This window comes from Trematomus bernacchii, unplaced genomic scaffold (assembly GCF_902827165.1).
Source record: "Trematomus bernacchii unplaced genomic scaffold, fTreBer1.1, whole genome shotgun sequence".
NCBI lineage: Eukaryota > Metazoa > Chordata > Actinopteri > Perciformes > Nototheniidae > Trematomus > Trematomus bernacchii.
This window is the reverse complement of record NW_022987521.1, coordinates 1,116,952-1,138,725: the sequence shown is the minus strand read 5'-3', so window position 1 is coordinate 1,138,725 and position 21,774 is coordinate 1,116,952. Positions and strand designations below refer to the sequence as shown.

Here is a 21,774-nt window from a genome sequence, read left to right as displayed (position 1 = left end):
GCCAAAGTATTGGTGAAATAATAATAAGGGGAAAAATAAAGATTTGAAGTACTATAGTGGAATGCTGTGGCACAGCATTCCACTAATAAAGTGTGGAGTTCCATATTAAACACACCGCCGACTCCCATTCATCGGCTCTACACCACGCACATTTGATTATTTAATTCAATCCAGCCTATTGCGGTTATGTAATCGCACAAGCTGATATTACGATTTAGATTGCGATTCGATTAATCGTGCAGCCCTAGTTCCCAATCATTTAGATGTGTTTTCACAGATAATAAACAGAAAGCTGATATAATGATGATCCTCAATAACAGAATGACGGTCACTGTTATTCAGGGAAAGATCATTGATTAGGACGCAGTAATGATGAGCTGCACATTTCAGACCTGAACATCTGATTGGATTATAAACTGATTTTTATCCTCATCATGTTTTCTTTATTCAGACTGAGGTGGTGCAGTTTGTCAGAGATCAGCTGTTCTGCTCTGGCCTCAGCTCTGAAGTCCAACATCCATCTGAGAGATCTGGACCTGAGTGGAAACTACGCTCTGCAGGATTCAGGAGTGGAGCTGCTGAGAGATCTTCTGGAGAGTCCAGACTGCAGACTGGAGACCCTCAGGTCAGTAAGGGGTCTCTGCTGGTTCAGCAGTATTGTATGAAACACAGGGAGGTGTTTCTCTCACTGGGGAATCACAACAGATCAGTGACGTTACCCACTGACTGTAGGCTCTTTCATTCTTCCATCAACTATTGAAGGCCAGCTGAAAATGCAAAGCCACATTTATATATATTATTATTTATTTATAGCCACTGTCATTTTATTTTGTATATATTGATTATTGTATTTTTTTATTTAGGTCTTGATGTGTGCACATGTAAAAATGTGTCTTTGATTCTGTGTATATATATATAAATATTTGCACACATATTTTTATATTATTGTTTTTATATTCTGGATTGTGGGAAACGGTATTTCGATCTCTCTGTCTGTACACACAAACTGGAAGATTGACAATAAAGTTGACTTTGACTTGACATTTAGTAATCAACTCTCTCACAGACACATGGGATTTTACTGAAGAGTGGAAAAGGTAGTCTGTTTGTTATGGGATGTTTTAAGTTTCTAGACTAATGCCTGGTTACTTCCTGTAATGCAGCTGAGAGCAGTCAGTCGTAGTGTTTGCAGAGAAGATATGATGGGATGTAAAGCATGAGATCAGTCAGGACTCTGAAGCTGACTAACTCAAAGAACAAAGACTTATTTTAAACTGGATCTAAAACTGTTGGATTGTGTTCATCCCTACAGGATCAGAGGAGGTGAGACGATCAGAGCCACGATCCAGAAGACCTGTGAGTACTGAATATCCTCCATTCATCTAGATATGAAACTCTTTCATGGAGCATGACCTCAGAGGAAAACAACACTCTTGTTTCTCTCTCTTCATCATTCTGGATGTTTCTCTTCATGTTTTATTATCATCATGATTCTCTCTCTCTCTCCTTCTCCTCTCAGGTGACAGGAAGTGAAGACACACAGAAAGGTGAGAGGTCGTACCGTGTGAACTTTATTTATTGAGGTTTAACTACAAATGTAGTTATTGGTTATGGTTTTTCTGGAGAAAAAAAGTCCTGCATTCAAAATGTTCCTCAAGTAAAAGTAGAAAAGTGTTATCATCAAAATATAGTGAAAGTAGCGACAGTAAAAGTAGTCATTGTGCAGATTGGTCCATTTCAGAATAATATATATGATATGTTTTATAATGATTGATCATGAAAGTGTTCTCAAAGCTGGTAAAGGTGCAGCTAGTTTGAATGACTTTGTATACTGCAGGGTAGCTTGTGGATTTACTCCAGGTGGAACTAAAGTCTGATTTAACACTTGATTATATTTCACATCATTCATCCACATCTGTGAAGTAACTAAAGGTATTACATACATGTAGAGTCAAAGTACACCATCTACCTCTGAACTGTAGTGGAGTAGAAGTACACAGTAGCATCAAATGGCAATACTCAAGTAAAGTACAAGTACATCAAAATGTTACTTAAGGACAGTACTTGAGTAAATGTACTTAGTTACTCTCCAGATCTGTAAAGCTCTCCCAACATATGCAGGTTAGCATCCGGCAGCTTCTATGTGCTGGGGACCCGTACTGTACATTTCTATCATCACACTTTGGGCTCCTCAACATCTCTGTGTTCCAAGCAGGACTCTCTGAGCTGCAGACACATTCTTTCTGTGACTTTGATCCAGATATTTGGAGCATAATAACTGAAGCTGTTTCTCCATGTTCAGGAACTCTGAGTCCTGCGGCAGGAAGCGGTCCTTCTCTCCAAGAACTCCTGGACCCAGGCCTGCAAGCTGGTCCAGAACCAGAGTCCAACCGGTCGACCTCGTAAAGTCAAACTAAACTACACAATTATTAAGGATCATGTTTAAAGGTCCCCTATTATACTGTTTTTCATCAATATATCACAGGTCTCAGATATATACAGAGCCTGTCTCTGATTGGCTGAAACACCAAACAGATCATTGCAGCATCCCATAATCCCCTCTGTTTCAGCCCTGTTTCCAAAGTGCTAATTCTCTGTCTGTTACTTTAGATGAAAATAAGGAGCCCCTCCCCACGCCCCTCAGAGAGATATTTGGTTACAAAGAACTCAATGGTGCTCTAGGAGGTGATTCAGGTGATAAGGTGTGTGGGGGGGGGTTACCTTGGTTGCTGATTGGCTAATGTTTACACAAGCCAAAAAAACGTTTTAACGTAGAAAGAGACATTTTGATACCCAACCCGGCTGACTCAAAGGGCCAGTATAGCCCCGCTGTATTCAGTAGTTTCTCTGACTACGGTCAAAGCAGATACTTTGTGGAATATAAAAATGAAACTATAAAACCTGTAATAAGAATTACTCAGAATACTTTCTTTAGACATTTTATTTACATTTTCTTTTACAAATATTTCAAATGTTTCTATCCGAGTGCTTTTCTCATGAATTATCCATAAATCTTGGAGTTTTTTCCTGTGTATTTCATAATCTTAAAGGATATTTGATTTCATGTTTTTGTATTTGTGGGAAACGTTATTTTGATCTCTCTGTCTGTACTGTTGGAGAAAGGAAGAAAATGGAACAATGTATTTTATTATATAAAGCTTAAATATGCTAAAAACTGTGTTAAAGCTCTGAATGCCATAGTCATGTATCGTATAGTTTAATGCTTTAGCAATATAAACAGGATGTATAACAAAAATCCTTAAAAACATAGGTACTCATAAAAACCTATAGTACGTACTTCCCCTTTCGAGGAGAACATCTGTTATGTATTTCCTCGCTGGAAGTGAGCAGTTAACCACAGCAACGAAGAAGGACACCTCTAAATGCACCAGCTTGCACGCAAAGGATGTGAAAAACCACGTGTCAGACCATGTGACAAGCCGCGGGAAAGAAGAGGATAAAAGAAGACTGAAGAACATCGGAGAGCAGTTCCTCTTTGAACCCAGTTCGAACTTGAACTCTCCAGCTTCTTTAGCAAGCCACGGAAGACGATCGTATACTTACTCGTATTGAGGCAAAGATCTCGGATATAATATGTATTTGGGCAAAACGCATTTCATTTTTTATTGATGTGTGGGGTTATAACGTGTGAAACTTTAATAAAACTACCTGTTCACATTTGTGAGAGGAAACTAAAGTCCATGTAGCCCTTCTGATTATTGTTGGATAAGTGACAAGTCAGTCGGCCATGTAACCTGTTCCCACGTAGCTTGAGTCCTGAGTCCAGTTTGATTCCAGTGTCCTGTTCCTTGGCTGAGGATCAATCCCTGACGGAGTCTTGCAGAGACACCAGAGAGAACAATAGGTAAGTCCCCCCTAAGATAACTCTGTTGCTGGATCCTATGTCATATTTGAGGTCGCCATGATCGATTGATCTTAAATACGGCAGCAGTGCTTTACGGGTATTGAATCCCAAGGTTTCAGAGGTGTGTTCATTAAGGTCTGAGTTTAAAGTCTAAAGGGATAAACTAGCAGGGTAAAAGTTGAAATGATGTGTAAAACTGATGAATGGAGGTAGTATCGAAAGAAGGGAGTTTGTTGGTACCTCGTGGTGATGTGTGGGTCACACCTTTTATGCCCGGTCTGAGTAAAAACCGTAACCTTTTAACAGTACACACCTCTGAGGTTTCCATATTAAGTTGAATAATTAAAACGAAGGTTAATATAATCAAATATATTCTTGTATAACCAACAATGAAAATGCATTATATTTCATGTTGTTCTATAATCATAGTATATACAAACATAAGTGGTTTGGTAAATTGAGTTTAAGGCCTATTATAGTTTATCACTATGGGTGTCACTGTTTAAAGAGGGCAGACAGTTGTCTTCACTCACATCAGGCTGTACAGAGGAGACCCCTGACTCAATGGAAAAGTACTGGAGCCCTACAATGTGTTTAGGCCACACCATAGGAGAATATGTCTGCACATGTCCCGTCCTGCACACCAGAGGTCATGACCTTCTCTCCTTCTCTCACATATATGGGTATGAAGGAGGTGTCTTTGGTTTTCGGTCCTTGTGTGAATCATAAAAGCACTAGCTGAGAGTGAGAAAGCTCCAGAGCGGGATTTTCCCTGATAAATTCTCTCAAATTGGTTTTGTTTTGACTGTTTTACTAAAACCAACGGAAGAGGGCCGTTGAAATGAATATCACAACTGAAGAGGGCCAGTTGAAGTTTGAAATGAATATCACAACTAAAGAGGGCCAGTTGAAGTTTGAATTTAATGTCACAACTTTAGAGGGACAGTTGAAGAGAGATTTACGAAATAGAATAAGAAATGTAAAACTGTGAATTGAGGTTTTATATTAGAAAAGGACTACAGCATGATATGTTTTGTATGATTGTCACATTGTAACGAGAGAAGGTAAAAACCCTGTAAAAGTGTGGACCATTTTCTTCAAATAAAATCATCCCACCCTTTTGGATTGGGATAACTTAAAGTGGACCTATCATGCTATATTATAATAATATAGTGTAGGACCATACCTATATAAGGCATATTTATACTTTTTTTTTTTCAAAATACCAAACAGATCATGCATTTTAGCCATGCCTCATTTTGCTCAATTTGCACTATTTTACCCCTGTTTTTGCAAGGGCTGATTCTGTGAGAACAGCACCACCTACAGGCCTGGCATATGTACTACAGCGTCTCCAGACGTCAGGACAGTGTTCAAATCTGGATCAGTTTTTATAAGATCCGTTGCAGCCCCTTTTTTAGAGATTTGGGTATGGAGGAAAATAGAGAGGGTTGTGTTTTCTGACACTTGGTGAGTTCCCTGGAACACCGGGGACACATATTCATGTGTAAAAGACGTACAAAAGTGCATTTTGCATGATAGGTCCCCTTTAAAATAAATCAGAGCTCTCCTCTCCTGCTTTAAGGTAAGATTGCACAACTGCCACACTCACACTTAGGCAGGGCCACACCTCATTACTGATACCAAAATCCTACGGGGTCACTTAAACAGATTTAGTGTGTCGTCTGAATTGAAACAGCAGATAATTGAACCAACAGTAGTTCTTCAGAAGTTAGTAGAGGTGAGACCTTGCTGATCCAGGTGCACTGATAAAAACGAGGAGTTTGCGCACAGTACAGACAATTGAAAAAAAGCAGACGGTTCGAGTTGAAGAGAAGAGAGCATGGACCCTCGTGTAATATGAATACTCGTGGATTTTGAATCATGTAAGTATATTGTTGTACTTTATTAACTCTGTCCACCCTAGTTAGCTTAATGTGGACATCAAACAAACGTTAGCTAACATCAGTGTTTCAGCTTAGCAATTTAGCTAGTTAGCGTGCTAGCCAATTTAGCCTGCTTTCATGGAGGAGGCACACACAAATTTAGTGGTTTAGTCGTTGCTTCAAATTAGTGTTCAGCTGGCGAAATTCACCGTTTTGAATAAAAAATGTGGCAGTGGGGCATTAGTAGTTCAGAATAGTTTTTTTTACTTGGGGTGGTGTTCGCGCTACATTTTCAAATGCTGCTCGGTAGTAAAGCAGTGTGTCGCCAAACTGAGTTTTCCTTTACTGTGGGAGTCAAGTCAATTCACTCACATGCATCCGACTGTGTGTGATGCACATGTGTGCTTTTATTTTCTGTGTACACTGAGACAGATAGCGGCACCAGATTCCTAAAAAAAGGGTATGTCACATTCACTGCCATGGCCACTGTTCTGTGTAAACTGCCTGTGGGCCCCTCTGTGTGATGCGGCCTGTTTCACTGCAGCCTAAAGAAGGAGAGGGGTGATCCAGGGAGACTTCTGGGACAATAGTGACTTTATTAGAAGTTGAACTGTTGGTGCCTCCTTCTGTAGCGCGTTAAATTGAAGTTAAGGCATAATCTTTGTCATCTTTCTGTACTTACAGTTATGTTTGTTCGCTACAATAATTGACATGTCTCTTAAACAGCACCATGCTGAAGTTAGACGGAAACCGTCCTCCCGCCTGGTGGAGCTTCTGTCTGCAGAGGAGCTGATTAAAGAGAACCAGGTAAATGTTCTGCTTGATTTGTGTTAAAATGTGTCTGCTGTTCTGTTTGTACATGAATATCTCTATTCTCTAATGGATAGTGAGGTGGGCTGAAGATCAGAAGGTTGTGAGTTCAAATCCCGCCAGGAACACCACCACTAGTGTGCCCTTGAGTAAGGCACTTAGCCCTTAGTTACTCCAGGGAGAATGTCCCTGTAATTGGTAATTGTAAGTCGCTTTGGATAAAAGCGTCAGCTAAATGAAATGTAATGAATGTCATTTTCGAGCCTGAGGCCTGAAAAACAGGCTCAGGGCTTAACAGGTTAACGATGATGGTTGATGAACTTATCAACAACGCATCTTTGTTTATTTCTAGTCTTTTACATTTGTATTGTACAATGCCATGTCTTTTATGCTGCTGAAATGCAACAATGTCCCAAATTGGGATCAATAAAGTACTACTTTATCTTATCTTATCTTTAAGGTTAGTCTTTAAGGACAAAAGCTTTTTTGACACATCGTGATGAGCTGCCACTCTCTCTCTTTGTGCTGCATCGCGAAGAGAAAATGTCATCAAGAGACCTTTTTTCACCCTGCCATGTTGGAAATGTAACATCTCATTGTGCAATACCTGCAATTTGATGAAGGAAATAAACACAGTGAAAAGACGCTTAGAATGTCTCCATTCTCCATCAGCTCTCTCTCAAACACAAAGGGAGCGTTTAGTCTTGTACATCAAAGCATCTGTGTTAATGGTTTGTGTTGCAGCAAATATTTAGACAGGTATCCAAAGCTTAGTTTGAAAACCCCAAAAGATTCTTGTGGTTTAGTACAGCCCTAAAATGTCAAAATCACAAAAGAATATTATGTATTTGTGTCACTAAACTATGCTGAAATTCACTATGGAGTCAATTATTGTTTATTATGACATGGATTAGTTGAATACTCGATTCTGATTGGTCAATTTGGACATTCCAGAGGTTGTTCATTTCCGTTAACAGACTGCTACTTTAAATAAAAGGATCAAGGGACTACTTGTTTGTTTGTTTGTTTGTTCACAGCATGTAAAGCGGCCTTGGGTCCCTTGAAAGGCGCTATAAAAATGGAATCTATTATTATTATTATTATTATTTTGTGCAGTCATATCAATCCGCAGAAAGAAGTCCGGTCAATTTAATGCAACTTTGGCCGTTTCTCAATCGCGAGGATGCTGGCTTGGTAGTACAGCCGAGCCGAGCATCTTGCTTCAGAAGCAAGGCAAGAATACTTCCTGGCATTCGGAAAACAAAGAGTGGAACAGGCTAGCAAGTGTGCAGGTGTGCGTCATATGAGAGGCCCGCCTTACATCTTCCGCCACAGATTTGGGGAAATTGGTCCGTGCGCAAAGCATTGTGGGGATTATAAGGACGCGAAGTCTACCCATGTGCAGCCTCGAAATTTCCCCCAAACCAAGGACGCGGCCTCGGTGGAATTCCAAGTATGCTGGAGATTGGAACAGTCCTTCGGTGGCACTCGATGACGTAGCATCCTTGCAATATTGGCTTGGAAGCCAATATCCTCGCGATTGAGAAACGGCCCGTGTCAGTGCTTTTGTGCTCACACAACTTCCTCATTTCCTCTCCTGTTGTTCCCATCAATAGATAAACAACAACAACAACTGGCTACTGTAAAAATAAATGTGTTTCATGCCTTGCTTCTCAAATAATAATACATGTTATTTATGTTGCTCTTTTCCCGGAGCTCAAAGCGCTTTACAAAAAAAGTAAAGAAGAGAACAACAAAATTAAAAAGTGCTAAAATCTGTGGAATAAGGGCGAGGAGTTAGAGGATTAGGAGTCGAAGGCAAGAGTGAAGAGGTGAGTTTTAAGATAAGATGATATAAGAAGTACTTTATTGATCCCAATGTGGTACATGTGTGCGTTGCAGCAGCGTAAAAAGACTATAAATAAACATTCCAAATTGTAAACATCTCAATAGGAATGAAATAGCATTACAAAATAGTAGAACATATACATGTTGAATTACAAATTTACAGTAACAAGAGTAGGATATTATATATAGTATGTGAGGTTTTGAGGGATATATCATATTTTAATTCATGAATGTCCTACCCCCTGACTAAGTCTATAGGTCCCCCCTCTAGTTATTCTTTAAAACATTTTTTATTTTATAGTTATTTGTATTTTTTGTTTGTTTTAAATTGTTATTTTTTTAAAATACATTTTTGGTAATTAATGCCATACGTTTTTGCATAAATATTTATTCAGTATGATAGCTGTCTAACAGAAGTTAAATCCATTTCTCACTTATTCTGACAATGTACTTAACCCCAAATAAAAGAACCCAATAGAAATAGTTGTTAAATAATAGTGAAGTCACGTTGTAATAACAATAACTCATCTCTCTCGGTTTTTTGAGTTTTTTTTGTGTGCTTTGCCAAAAGCCACTGTGTCAAGTGTCCTAGTTGGGTTGCCGTACGGAGTTGTCCAATATGGCGTACCATCTCGCACATGCGCAGTACCGATCGGGCAGGTGGACCGATCGGGTAGTGACAGTGTTCCCAGGGTTGCGTTCGAATACTCCAAAAAAACAGCTCCTAAGTTCTAACCCTATCGTCTATTCCTTGACCTCGGAGTGAAACGTCATGGGGTTAAGGGATAGTGGATAGGAGAATTCAAAAGGATTTAGGAGAAGAGACTGCGGCACTTTAGAGAATCCGACTGCACTTTCACTATCCGACGTGTTTATGATGCGCCAGCAGAGGTCATAAATGTGCGCCTGCTGCTGTGGGGAAACTATGGAAACTACAGTTTTCTATACAGCGGACTACAACATGGATGTTTAATAAGAACGAGGGACTACTGTAAACTCATCTAGAGACTCTGCACCGTGCTCTGATGCTGTTGTGTTATGCTTTATGAACGGGGACAACAGAGAAACATATTCTTCATGACCAAAGTTGGAATTGAAATAAAAAAGGAAAGTGAAACTTATGCTTGATTGATTGATTGAAAAGTTTATTAACAGCTTGTATATTGGGTACAGTACAGTACAGCTCAAAACATACAATTGTTAAGGGGATGCAGACCAGAGAAAGACTTTCGTCTTGTTTACATCAGGGTCCCCCATTTCCAATTCATCATATCATTTAAGACATATAAGACATATTTGACATACAGATGGCTTATTTACAATATACATACAGGTGGTTTTTTACATACAGATGGCTTATTTACAATTTTCATTTTAGATTTCGTTCTAATACATCCTAACCGGACATTTAAGACATACCAAGTCTACAGATATACAGTTAGTAACAGAGTCTAAAATGCGAGTATATACATAGATGGGGGGGGGGAAGCTGTCCATTGTACGACAGGTTGAGATTTGTACCATTACCGGGGCCAGTTTTGCAATGCTTTCCCCCGAAGGTGCTCTTTAAGAGAGGTTTTGAAGGTAAGTATAGTTTTACTTTCCTTTACAGTTGTGGGAAGAGCGTTCCACCTTGATGTGGCATAATTGCGAAACGTGTATTCCCCTTTTTTTGTGCCAAATCTGGGTTTTACATGATTTGTGGAGCTCCCTCTGGTGTTATGATCATGGTATTCCTTGACCTTTGGGAAGAATTTTGACATGTACATGGGTACCATAGAGGTGTAGTGGATCTTGTAGACCAGGCCCATTGCAAGTAGCTGTACTCTGTCGTCTACTCTAAGCCATCCTAGGTTGTCAAAGTGGGCAGAGGTGAGGTGGGTTCTAGATGAAAGGTCAAGCAGTAGTCTGACCAGTTTATTTTGCGATGTTTGAAGTTTTATTTTTAGCGCCTTGGAGGTGCTATGGTACCATGACGTGCAAGCATAGTCATAGTACCCTTGAATGAGTGCTCCTGCCAGAGTTTTCAGGGTGTTTTTGTTTACCAGAGAGGAGATCCGGTATAGGAATCTAGTTCTTTGATTGACTTTTTTTATTACATTGGATGCCATTTTGTCACAGGAGAGGTTTGCCTCAAGAATAGATCCTAGGTATGTAATTTCCTTCTTACTTGTGACAATAATGTCACCCACTGCAACTGAGAAGTCGTCGGATTTGCTGAGATTATGTTTCGAACCGAAGAGAATGGACTCTGTTTTACCCAGGTGTAATGATAATTTATTATCGGCGAGCCAGGTGCAGATTCTGCCGAGCTCGGAGCTGAGGGTTTTTTCAACCTGCAATCTGCTCCTGTCAGAGACCAGCAGGGCTGAGTCGTCCGCGAACAGGAACAAGTTGCAGTCACATGCTGATGACATGTCATTTGCATAAATTAGGAACAGTAACGGACCTAATATGCTTCCTTGTGGAACACCACAGCTCACTGGGAGGGGGGGGGACAGAGTACCGTTTACCTCCACCATCTGTTCTCTCCCCTCCAGGTAGGATTGCATCCAGCTCACCGATAGTTTATCAAAACCAATTGCTTTTAGCTTGTCAATCAGAATGGGGTGATTGACAGTGTCGAAAGCCTTTTGTAGGTCCAGCATCACCATGCCGCAGTATTTACCCTCGTCCACCTCTTGTTTGATGTGGTCGTTCAAATAAAGAAGGCATGTGTCAGTGGAGTGGGATGTTCTAAAGCCAGATTGAAATTCATAGATTAGTTTCTTTTCTGCGAGGTACTTTTCGACCTGTTCATATACTATTTTTTCCATGACTTTCGAGATGGAGGTAAGTATAGAAACAGGGCGGTAGTTGCCTGGGTCCAATTTGCTGCCCTTTTTGTGCAGGGGGGTTACTCTTGCAATTTTGAAGTCTTTGGGTACTTTTCCCTGTTTTATGGAGAGGTTAATTATGTGAGCTATGACTGGTGAGATGGCGGTTGCTGTGTCTCTGAGGAATTTGGAGGGGATATTGTCGTGGCCAGTGGCCTTGTTAGGTTTGAGGGCGCTCAGTTTAATGAGTACCTCTGCTGTTGTTACCCTTGCTAGACTGAAATCATCTTTGCGTACCCCTAGGTTTTTGTAGTAGGTCATGATGTGATCTACTCCAAAAAGCCCTGAGTGGGAGGGTAATTTATTTACAAGAGTTGTGGCTATGTTTGTGAAAAAAATGTTCAAGTACTTGGCCACATCCAGTTTGTCTGTGATGAGCCTGTTATCTGTCTTTATGTTTACGTTTGAAAATCTCGTTTTGAGTTTTTTACTGCAGCCAAGCTGGTTATTGAGTAATTTCCAAAGTTCACGGGGTTTATTTTTGTTTTCCTCAGTTTTGTCATTGATGAAATTCTTTTTGGCAGTTTTGATCATGGAGCTTACGTCATTTCTTAGTCTGTTTCTTTCAATTTTTAGTTCAGTCACGTGGGCCTGGAGTTCACTGCTCGTGCTTTTGGAAAGCATTGACTGACTTTTATGAAACTCAGAGCATTTTTTGTCTCTGGTTTTCATGGCGGTCAGTATGCCGGAGTGCATCCACGGCTCAGCGCGATTTTTTACCCTGGTTGTTCTTAGGGGGGCCAAATCATTGAGTATTGCAGAGAATTTGTTTTTGAAACCAAGCCATGTGTCTTCAACTTGTGTACCACTGAGCTCATCTGACCAGTCCAGGCTCTCCAGTTCTAGGTTAAAGGCCTCGCTAGAGTAGTTTTTGAGGTCTCTAGATATGACTGTTTTGTGACAGCCGGCCTTTTGTTTTAGCTTTTTGCGGGTACAGAATATCATATAATGATCACTTAAACCGCATGCTATAACCCCTTTACTGGAGATCCTGGACCTGTCAGAGGTCAGAATGAGATCAATGGTAGTTTGTGTTGTTTCACATACCCGGGTGGGTTGGGTGATTAGCTGGCTGAAGCCGTGCAGATCACAAATCCTACTGAAGGACTTGAAGACGGACGTGTCTTTACGTTGCATATCCGTGTTCCAGTCTCCAATAATAATTGTCTCTACATCCCCCACATCAGCCAAACACCCATCTAATGTATCATAAAAGTCACTCTGTTCCGGTGGTCTATAGATTGTCCCGACTATTACAGATTTAGCATTGTCAAAAAGAATTTCAACCCACACAGATTCAATATTTTCATGATGCAGGTCAGTACGGTTTTTGAAATTGGTGTCTTTATGTATGTACATGCAGACACCACCTCCATTCACGTTCCTGTCCCTTCTCACTACAAGATAATGCTCGTCACCCTCTCCCTCCGGTCCACATTAATACAAATGATCCCAATACGTATGATTGTATGAAAAGATCTTAAAATCAATACAAATGTATTTATTATAAACGTTAGTCCTTAACATCTATCACTGTGTATATCACCATTCAAACATCTTTTAAAAGTTGAACAAACCCCACACAGCTCAGTGAAATGTTGACTTTATTTGATCATTTCAGTAAAAACTAACGTTCATATTTCTCTTTTTGATTATAATACTGATGAACGTTCAAAACAAAGCACTTTGGCAACTTACCACATACGTTTTAAAATGCTTAATAAGCACCGTAACTTTCATGATATCATTTCTCGTTCATAATCGGTTGTTTCCGTGAACGGCCGACTGTTGTGTGACGGCAAATGCTGCGGCCGCAAGGCATTGTGGGGCAGCATTTTCTCCTCTCCTTTCGGTTAGGGAGGTCCAGTGGTTCCTAGGCTAAAGGAGGTTATAAAGGAAGTTTGAAACCTCCTTTCCTTTTAATTTAGAGAATTCGAACGGCACTTATCATGGCTGCCACTGAGGGACTTCCGGGTCATTTCACTCCGTTAGGAAGGTTCCTAAGCTAAATGGACTATTCGAATGCAACCCCGGTCTCCCAGCTGTGTGCGTCACTCTTTAGTGTCCCCTGGTCTCCCAGCTGTGTGCGTCACTCTTTAGTGTCCCCTGGTCTCCCAGCTGTGTGCGTCACTCTTTAGTGTCCCCTGTTCTCCGTTGTGTTTTGAGCTTCTTCAGCGTTTGGTTTCTGCAGCTTTTATTAAACGCTGCGCATGTTTCCTCAAGTCGCTGAATGTTCTCTAAATGCTGCATGTGTTGTCAAGTTGCTGATGATTTGAATGGAAATGCTTTAGGCCGTTGTAGTGCGTTTGCTCCTGTCGGCCACCGTAGCAGGATGCTGAAAATAAGAACTTGAAGAGAAACTGTTCAAATCAATGGGAAATAAAACAAATGAAGGTATGAAGAAGACCGAAAACACTTTGCACAAAGCGAGAAACAGAAGAGCTTTAACAGCCAGAGGAGAAGAGGGGACAAAGTGAGATTAATGATGGCACGCTGAGAGATATCAGGGATGCCTTCAGGGACCTTGAGAGAATCACAAAGGGGAGGCAGGGAGTAACTTAACTTAGTAATGTGATTTATCAGGACTTTCTTTGGTAATGAAGTCATGAGTAACTGCTCTTATAAAAAACAAACTCAGTTGGATCTTTTACCGACTTTAAATGTTGATGTTGGATTATTCATTGTGATCATCTTCTCCCCGATGCATAACAGTTTTCTACTGACTTGTTTTATGACGTAAACAATTACGTTAACGCTGTTTCTGTTTACGCAGAAGGACAGAAAATGCTGCGAATGAATAATAATGACTATTATTTAAAATGAAATGTATTAAATAGAATATTGGTGCTTTTTGAATTTATTATTTATGTATTTATTTAAACAAGGATCTCAGAAAAGAGAAGAGACGATTTATGCCAGATTTGAGCTAATAGCTAATTTCCATCTGCAGTCCTGAGGCAGGTACATAACAATCAACAGACACTAACAACATTGCATAATCTCTATCACACTAACAATTATAAAACAAGATTAAAATACAGGTCAATAAAATAGTACATAGTAAAGTTAAAATATAATATTACAATACAATTAAAATTGAAAAACTCAGATTACAGTGTAATTAATGTTGGCTAAATATCAACTTTTTTGTATTGTGTTGAAGTAGTGTGATTTACGTTTGAATTAAGATATTATAAAAATGTGAGACTTAACCGTAACTGTGATACGGATATTTTGGGGGTTATATTTAGATATTTAAAATGTGTCTTTATATTTTCTCTCACTGGGATAAAGAAAGAGAAAAGCCAATAGGATGGACGGGTTCACAGAGTCACAAATATGACTTTTGTCTCAGTAAAATAAAAAATAAACTTGATTATTGATTTGAGCTTTGACAGCAATTATAGTAATAAATGTTATCTGTCATCTCAAGGTGCTCGAAATATATTTTTGAAAAGCAGGACGTACAACACAGACAATTTCTGACAGAAAATGCTCCGTTTTAGTTTAATACACTGATTTATAAGGTTTTAATGGTTATTATGGTAATTGCTTTGAATAATTAGTAAAATTGTAATTCTTACATGTTAAATGCTTTGGTTAAAGGGCTAAAAACAGACTTGTTAAGGACTTTAAACTCAACATTTGGGACTCGTGAGCTGTCTCACCTCGATCTTCACATCTTCATCTCTTCTATCTGGTACTGGAACACATGGACTTCTGGACCACAAAAACAGACAAAACACTTGAAGCAATCCTGTGAACATTTTAAACTCATCCTCAAAGGGACAATAACAGCATCAAGCAGTGAGTTCATTGACTTCACACTTCATATTTGAATATTAAACAAGAGAATAATGAAAAAAGAGACGAGAAATTGTTCTTCTGACCACATCAGTGTGTGTGTGTGTGGTGATCTTCCATAATTAAGGAGACATTTGACTTTTGTCACATGACCTCACGTCACCACCGCTAAGCTAAAGGAGGCTAATGTTAGGCTATAAACGAACTACAGCACGGTCACATGACTTCACGTCACCACCGCTAAGCTAAAGGCGGCTAATGTTGGTCTATAAAGGAACTACAGCACGGTCACATGACTTCACGTCATCACCGCTAAGCTCAAGGCGGCTAATGTTGGGCTATAAAGGAACTACAGCACGGTCACATGACTTCACGTCACCACCGCTAAGCTAAAGGCGGCTAATGTTGGGCTCTAAAGGAGCTACAGCACGTTCACATGACTTCACGTCACCACCGCTAAGCTAAAGGAGGCTAATGTTGGGCTATAAAGGAACTACAGCACGTTCACATGACTTCACGTCACCACCGCTAAGCTAAAGGGGGCTAATGTTGGGCTATAAAGGAACTACAGCACGGTCACAGGACTTCACGTCACCACCGCTAAGCTAAAGGTGTCTTATGTTGGTCGTGATGACGTTTGGTCGTCTCATTTAGACACTTGTTAGCAACTGCCGTTTTTAAATTCACCAGTGGGGTATTTACTGACGTATTTTTTGTCGTAGAACAAAACATTAAAATCTCTTCAGCTTGTGTTAACCACAGACCTTATTTCAGGATAACAATCAAAAACACATTCAGAAAACCATTGACCTCCAGACCAGGGGACAGGAAGTGATGAAATGCTGACATGACTGTTTATATATTTTATTTTATTCGGGAAGTCTTCCCCAAAAAGCTTTCTATACAGTAAAGGTCGGCTAATTCTAACTAGCTAATGCAGTGGTTCCTAACCTTTTTCAGTCAGGCCCCCCTTGTGTAATTGGAAATATCTTTGAGCCCCCCCTAATCCGGTTCCCACAGAGATTGGTAGAATTAATTGTAGCCTATATAGTTGTACAAACATTACATTTTCTCTGCTAACAATAACAAGACAAAAATATCCAACTATAATTTTATATTTTATTATGGATTAAACATGAACAAAAGTGCTTGTATTGGCAGATGATCCTGTGCCATCCATCCATCCATCCATCCATCCATCCATCCATCTTCTCCCGCTTATCCGTGGTCGGGTCTCGGAGGTAGCAGTTCCAGCAGAGAGCCCCAAACGTTCCTTTCCCTGGCCACATCAACCAGCTCTGACTGGGGGGTCCCAAGGCGCTCCCAGGCCAGCCAAGAGATATAATCCCTCCACCTGGTCCTAGCCTATGGATGCTGATGTGTGAATGTTGTGTGTCTTTTGATAACTTTGTTGAGCTTGTTTTTAGCTGAATGTATGTGTACTGCTTCAGCTGATAAGGCTGGTTATGAAACAAAGGGAGGAGCTGCAGACGGGGAGGGAAGTTGAAAAGGAAGTGAAAGTATGGAGTAAGACTTGTCAGACTGCCAGTCGCCATTTTACAGCTCGACGGAGCAGGAGGACAACAGCGTGAGTGTTAACACCAGGATCTGCTTTCTAACACATTCATTATTTACTCTGTTATACTGGATGTCAGAAAATAACTTATTGGTTAAAAGTCTGCGTCCTAGAGTCCAATGAGACTTCTGCAAGTGTTGTAAACGTTCATTATTTCCTGTTTTCTGATTCAACAGAGTTGCATAACATGTGACGCAGTCAAAATGGAGAGCGGCCTGTCTGAAGTCTGACTGATTTAATGAATTTAACCAAGTTTATTATCAAGATGGTTTAGATTGAAACAAGTGTGTGTGTGTGTGTGTGTGTGTGTGTGTGTGTGTGTGTGTGTGTGTGTGTGTGTGTGTGTGTGTGTGTGTGTGTGTGTGTGTGTGTGTGTGTGTGTGTGTGTGTGTGTGTGTGTGTGTTGTGTGTGTGTGTGTCTCCAGTGTTACTGGTTTACCTCTCAGACTGAAGAAGATGAGTGATTTAAAAGATGACGAAGAGGACAAATCTTCAGTCCCCAGCTGTCTGTCTCTGAAGAGTGACTGGTCTATGGGGGACCCTCTAACCTTCAGAAATGAACCTGGACCCTCAGACACAAAGTAAGAGTCTGTTTCTACTGTAACCTGACCTGAAGAGGATTCTGTTTGTTTGGTATCTGATCATCTAAACTGTTTAATGAAACCCAGTAGAGTACATTAACAAAGTTGAACTCTTGCTCCTTGTCATCATCAGCAATAGTAAATGACCTACCAGTGAAATCATCCTCACACTCTACATGTTGGACTTTGTGTTAAATTAAAGTGGACCTATCATGCTATATTTGAATAATATAGTGTAGGACCATACCTATATAAGGCATATTTATACTTTTTTTTTCTTCAAAATACCAAACAGATCATGCATTTTAGCCATGCCTCATTTCGCTCAATTTGCACTTTTTTAGCCCTGTTTTTGCAAGGGCAGATTCAGTGAGAACAGCACCACCTACAGGCCTGGCATATGTACTACAGCGTCTCCAGCGCTTTCGAACGGCAATGGCCGTGGCTGTCTCCTCCTGATTGGTGGAGTTGGCCCAATAGCCGTAGCGCCACCGTCCTGACGTCAGGACAGTGTTCAAATCTGGATCAGTTTTTATCAGATCCGTTGCAGCCCCTTTTTTAGAGATTTGGGTATGGAGGAAAATAGAGAGGGTTGTGTTTTCTGACACTTGGTGAGTTCCCTGGAACACCGGGGACACATATTCATGTAGAAAAGACGTACAAAAGTGCATTTTGCATGATAGGTCCCCTTTAAGCTAATAAAATACAAATATGTAAAACGTTTCACACTCAAATGAATTTTAACAACAGAAACCTACAATCAAGACTCAAAAACTCTTAAAATCTTTAATCAGGTGAACAGTCATGGATCAAAAGCTGCTCTTTAAATAAACTAATGGTGTTTAAAACATGTGTTGTTTCCACAGACAGAGAGCAGAGTCTCCAGTCCCCAGCTGTCTGTCTCTGAAGAGTGACATGTCTATGGGGGACCCTCTAACCTTCAGTAATGACCCTGGACCCTCAGACACAAAGTAAGAGTCTGTTTCTACTGTAACTTGACCTGCAGAGGATTCAGTTTTTAGTGTATCAACAAAGTTGAACTCTTGCTCCTTGTCATCATCAGCAATAGTCAAGTCTCCTCTGATTTTGGTGCAGTTTCCCCACTTGAAAGGGACTTGAGGCATCTACTGACTTTGAACAGGATTCCACTCCAAAGACACAGCTTTACTTTCCAGTCTTTTATTTCAGCAGTTTACTTCAAACAGAAGTCCATTTACTTGCTGAATGGGTCATTTAGTGTAGGGGGAAAACCTTTGAAACAAGAAGGATGCATTTAGACAACTTGCAAGTTATTAAAATAAACAAAGCATGCAAACAATACACTGACACTGCTGCCTTATTGTGAATATTTTACAAATAAACTGGGCAGACTAAGCACAGAAATATTAATTTTAAACATCAATTCTCTAAACCCAAGCTCTTTTTAAATCTCTGTAGATTTAATTAACTGGATTTAATAAAAATATTTGTAACAAATCAAATGATTTTTATTTTAACAAGAAATATTCTTTACTGTTTTAACAGAAGTATTCAACTAATTAAACAAGACTTTACTAGCAATATTTTTAATAAATCAAATTAAACAAGAAAGATTATTTTCTCCATTGTAGCAGGAATATTCAGTGAACTAAATTAACAGGATTTTATTAGAAAGGTTTTTAGTAAATCTAAATGAATACTTTTAAACAATAAATATTTGATTGTATTTATTTATTTATTGTTCTTCTTAAATTCAATGTATTTAACCTCCTAACATCTTATATCCTTTTAACACCTATCAGAGTAGGCTAATTGCAGGATGTTAAATTAAATAGGTCCTTCTTTTACCTATCCTTTTAACAATAACTAACAGAGAGTCTAAGCTCAGAATGTTCTGCAAAATCAGCGCACCAAATTGATGCTTAATATATAAACAATGACGCGCAGAGTTATAAAAGGACACGTGGCACACACGCAAACAATTTACCAGAACATAAAACATCTTAGCGCACCGTGGCTCTGCGGACCTCTCACACAACACTATGGATCTGAGTGTCTGACCGGCTGCCTGTCCTGCCTTGGTAGATTGCCTCCTGTCTGCACGCTTCAGTGTGTCACCGACTCGCACGCACCAACTATTTAAAGGCCCTGACACACCAGGCCGTATTCGGCCGTCTTGCGTTGTCTGGCGACAACGCGTTCCTTATCGCCCAAAGTCAATTTGGTGTGTCCCGAACCCTCGGCCGTGACACGCCTTATTTGGCCTTTCACGGTCGACACCCGGCCGATTCAACATGTTGAATCGGCCAAAATACGGCCACAAGCTATCGGGCCAAGAAACCACTCTGATCAGCTGTTCAGCTAGCAAATGAGAAGTGAAACGGAAGTGAGGGACGTAAACAAACGATTTAAAAAGGCACAGGACAGCAGCTAAACACCAGCAGGTGATACTTAAAGACATCAAACATAGCCCTTAAATGTCCTCTCTTACCTCCCACACATAGCAGGGACATCTCTGATATCGGTGGGAGCGTCCCCGGCTGTCCTCTGCTGAGAGCTCCGTGATTTGTTTGGTCAAGTCCGGTTTTTCATCTCATCGTAAATTTAGCAAGAAGTGGCCATTATTACATTGCTGACTCAATAAACTACACACCCGCCAAAACACTGCGATCATCAGATGCAGGTCTATTAACTGTGATTTTATAGTATGTCTGCACTTTATGTGCTCATTTCATCATTCATGTGTTTCTATATTCTAAAACATGTTTTCGATGGACGAGAGTGAAAATGGAACGCACACGCTATTTGTTGTTTGTTTGTATCAGTCTGTTCTTCTTCTCTGTCTTCCGGTTGTTTCCTATTTTGAATGACGAATACACACTACCCGCCGCCTGCTGGTAAGGAGAGTTATTGCCACTCACGCAGTTCGTACGTGCTCGGCTGAAGTCTTTGCGGTGATTTCCAGTGCGACACATGGCCAAGACGCAGGAGAACTCGTCGATGGAACTGTCGGTGTCGGTGTCGGCGAGTTCTCTGGTGACTGCCTGGTGTGTCAGGGCCTTCAGGTAGCGGCACCGGGGCTTTCTGATTAGTGTGATTACACACGCTTGCCAGAGGAGGACCGCCTGCAATCATTACACACTCAATTTCTATAATGGGTCATTTGTATTTAAATGAACATATTTGTAACGCTAATGATTTCATTTCTTATTAAGATTAAAGGTGGGGTAGGTAAGTTTGAGAAACCGGCTCGAGATACACTTTTTGTTATATTCCATGGAATGCTCTTAACATCCCGATAGCAATGAATATCTGAAGTGCTTTGACAAAAAATCCATAAAAAAATTTCATCTGTGGAAGCCGTAGTACTGTAAAAAGCATGACCAATCATTTTAGCCAGCCCGGCTAAAATAACTGGATGGCCTACCTACCTGTCAGCCTTCCATCTGTGCACAAACTTATCTCGTGCCCTCATTGGTCATGTGCGCGTTCGTGTGTGTTGGAGGAGGGGCTCTGTAAGGAAGTGGCACATTTTCTCCGGTTGTGTATTTTCAAATTCTAGCGATCTCGAGCCGGTTTCTCAAACTTACCTACCCTACCTTTAAGCTATTTTTTTATTGATATGTATTTATATATATTATTGTTCGACTAATTGTAATCTGTATTTATTTTATAATTATTATAGCCTTAGGCTCTGTTTGACTTTACAGCAATAGTAAATGATCTACCAGTGAAATCATCCTCACTCTCTACATGTTGGACTTTGTGTTAAATTAAGCAAACAAAATACAAATATGTAAAACGTTTCACACTCAAATGAATTTTAACAACAGAAACCTACAATCAAGACTCAAAAACTCTAAAAATCGTTAATCAGGTGAACAGTCATGGATCAAAATCTGCTCTTTAAATAAACTAATGATGTTTAAAACATGTGTTGTTTCCACAGACAGAGAGCAGAGTCTCCAGTCCCCAGCGGTCTGTCTCTGAAGAGTGACTGGTCTATGGGGGACCCTCCAACCTTCAGAAATGAACCTGGACCCTCAGACACAAAGTAAGAGTTTCTACTGTAACCTGACCTGAAGAGGATTCAGTTTGTTTGTAATCTAATACATTAAACTGTTCTTTAATGATATCATGTGAGCAGTTTGTAAAGGAAACACGCAGCAGAGTACAGCAAGCTAACATTATTTGAGGATAATTCAAGACATTCTCAAGCAACCGTTTCGCTTCTCATGCACTGATTCGCTAGCTGAACAGCCAATCAGAGTGATTTCTTGGTCCGACTGCCTCTGTCCGACGCATGGCCGATTCAACATGTTGAATCGGCCGTGCGTCGGCCGTGAAAGGCCAAATAAGGCGTGTCGCGGCCGACGGTTCGGGACACACCAAATTGAGTTTGGGCGACAGGGCACGCTTTGTCGTCCGACTAACGAAGACGGCTGATTTCGGCCTGGTGTGTCAGGGCCTTTAGGTCTAACTCTTGTGTGTTTCGCTCCGCTCACCGGTCCGTCACAGCGGGCGGAGCTGCAGGATTTCTGCTTCACAC

The 21,774-nt window shown here is 40.4% G+C and overlaps 1 protein-coding gene and 1 long non-coding RNA gene across 2 annotated transcripts in view; both read left to right on the top strand.

Annotated features, from left to right (window-relative positions):
* The first annotated feature begins 598 nt into the window (after positions 1 to 598).
* Positions 599 to 2,448, top strand: LOC117472553. Its single transcript, XR_004554941.1, has 3 exons — positions 599 to 625; positions 1,313 to 1,356; positions 2,303 to 2,448. It is a non-coding gene; the product is annotated as an uncharacterized LOC117472553 (long non-coding RNA).
* A 14,210-nt stretch (positions 2,449 to 16,658) lies between these two features.
* The window catches only part of LOC117472693 (protein NLRC3-like), a 31,812-nt gene continuing 26,696 nt past the window's right edge, over positions 16,659 to 21,774 (top strand). The window contains exons 1-4 of the mRNA XM_034118031.1: positions 16,659 to 16,677; positions 17,091 to 17,246; positions 18,113 to 18,217; positions 21,175 to 21,279. Of these exons, the coding sequence (XP_033973922.1) occupies positions 17,122 to 17,246; positions 18,113 to 18,217; positions 21,175 to 21,279 (335 nt within the window). The 5' untranslated portion in view covers positions 16,659 to 16,677; positions 17,091 to 17,121. The remainder of the gene's footprint in view (positions 16,678 to 17,090; positions 17,247 to 18,112; positions 18,218 to 21,174; positions 21,280 to 21,774) is intronic.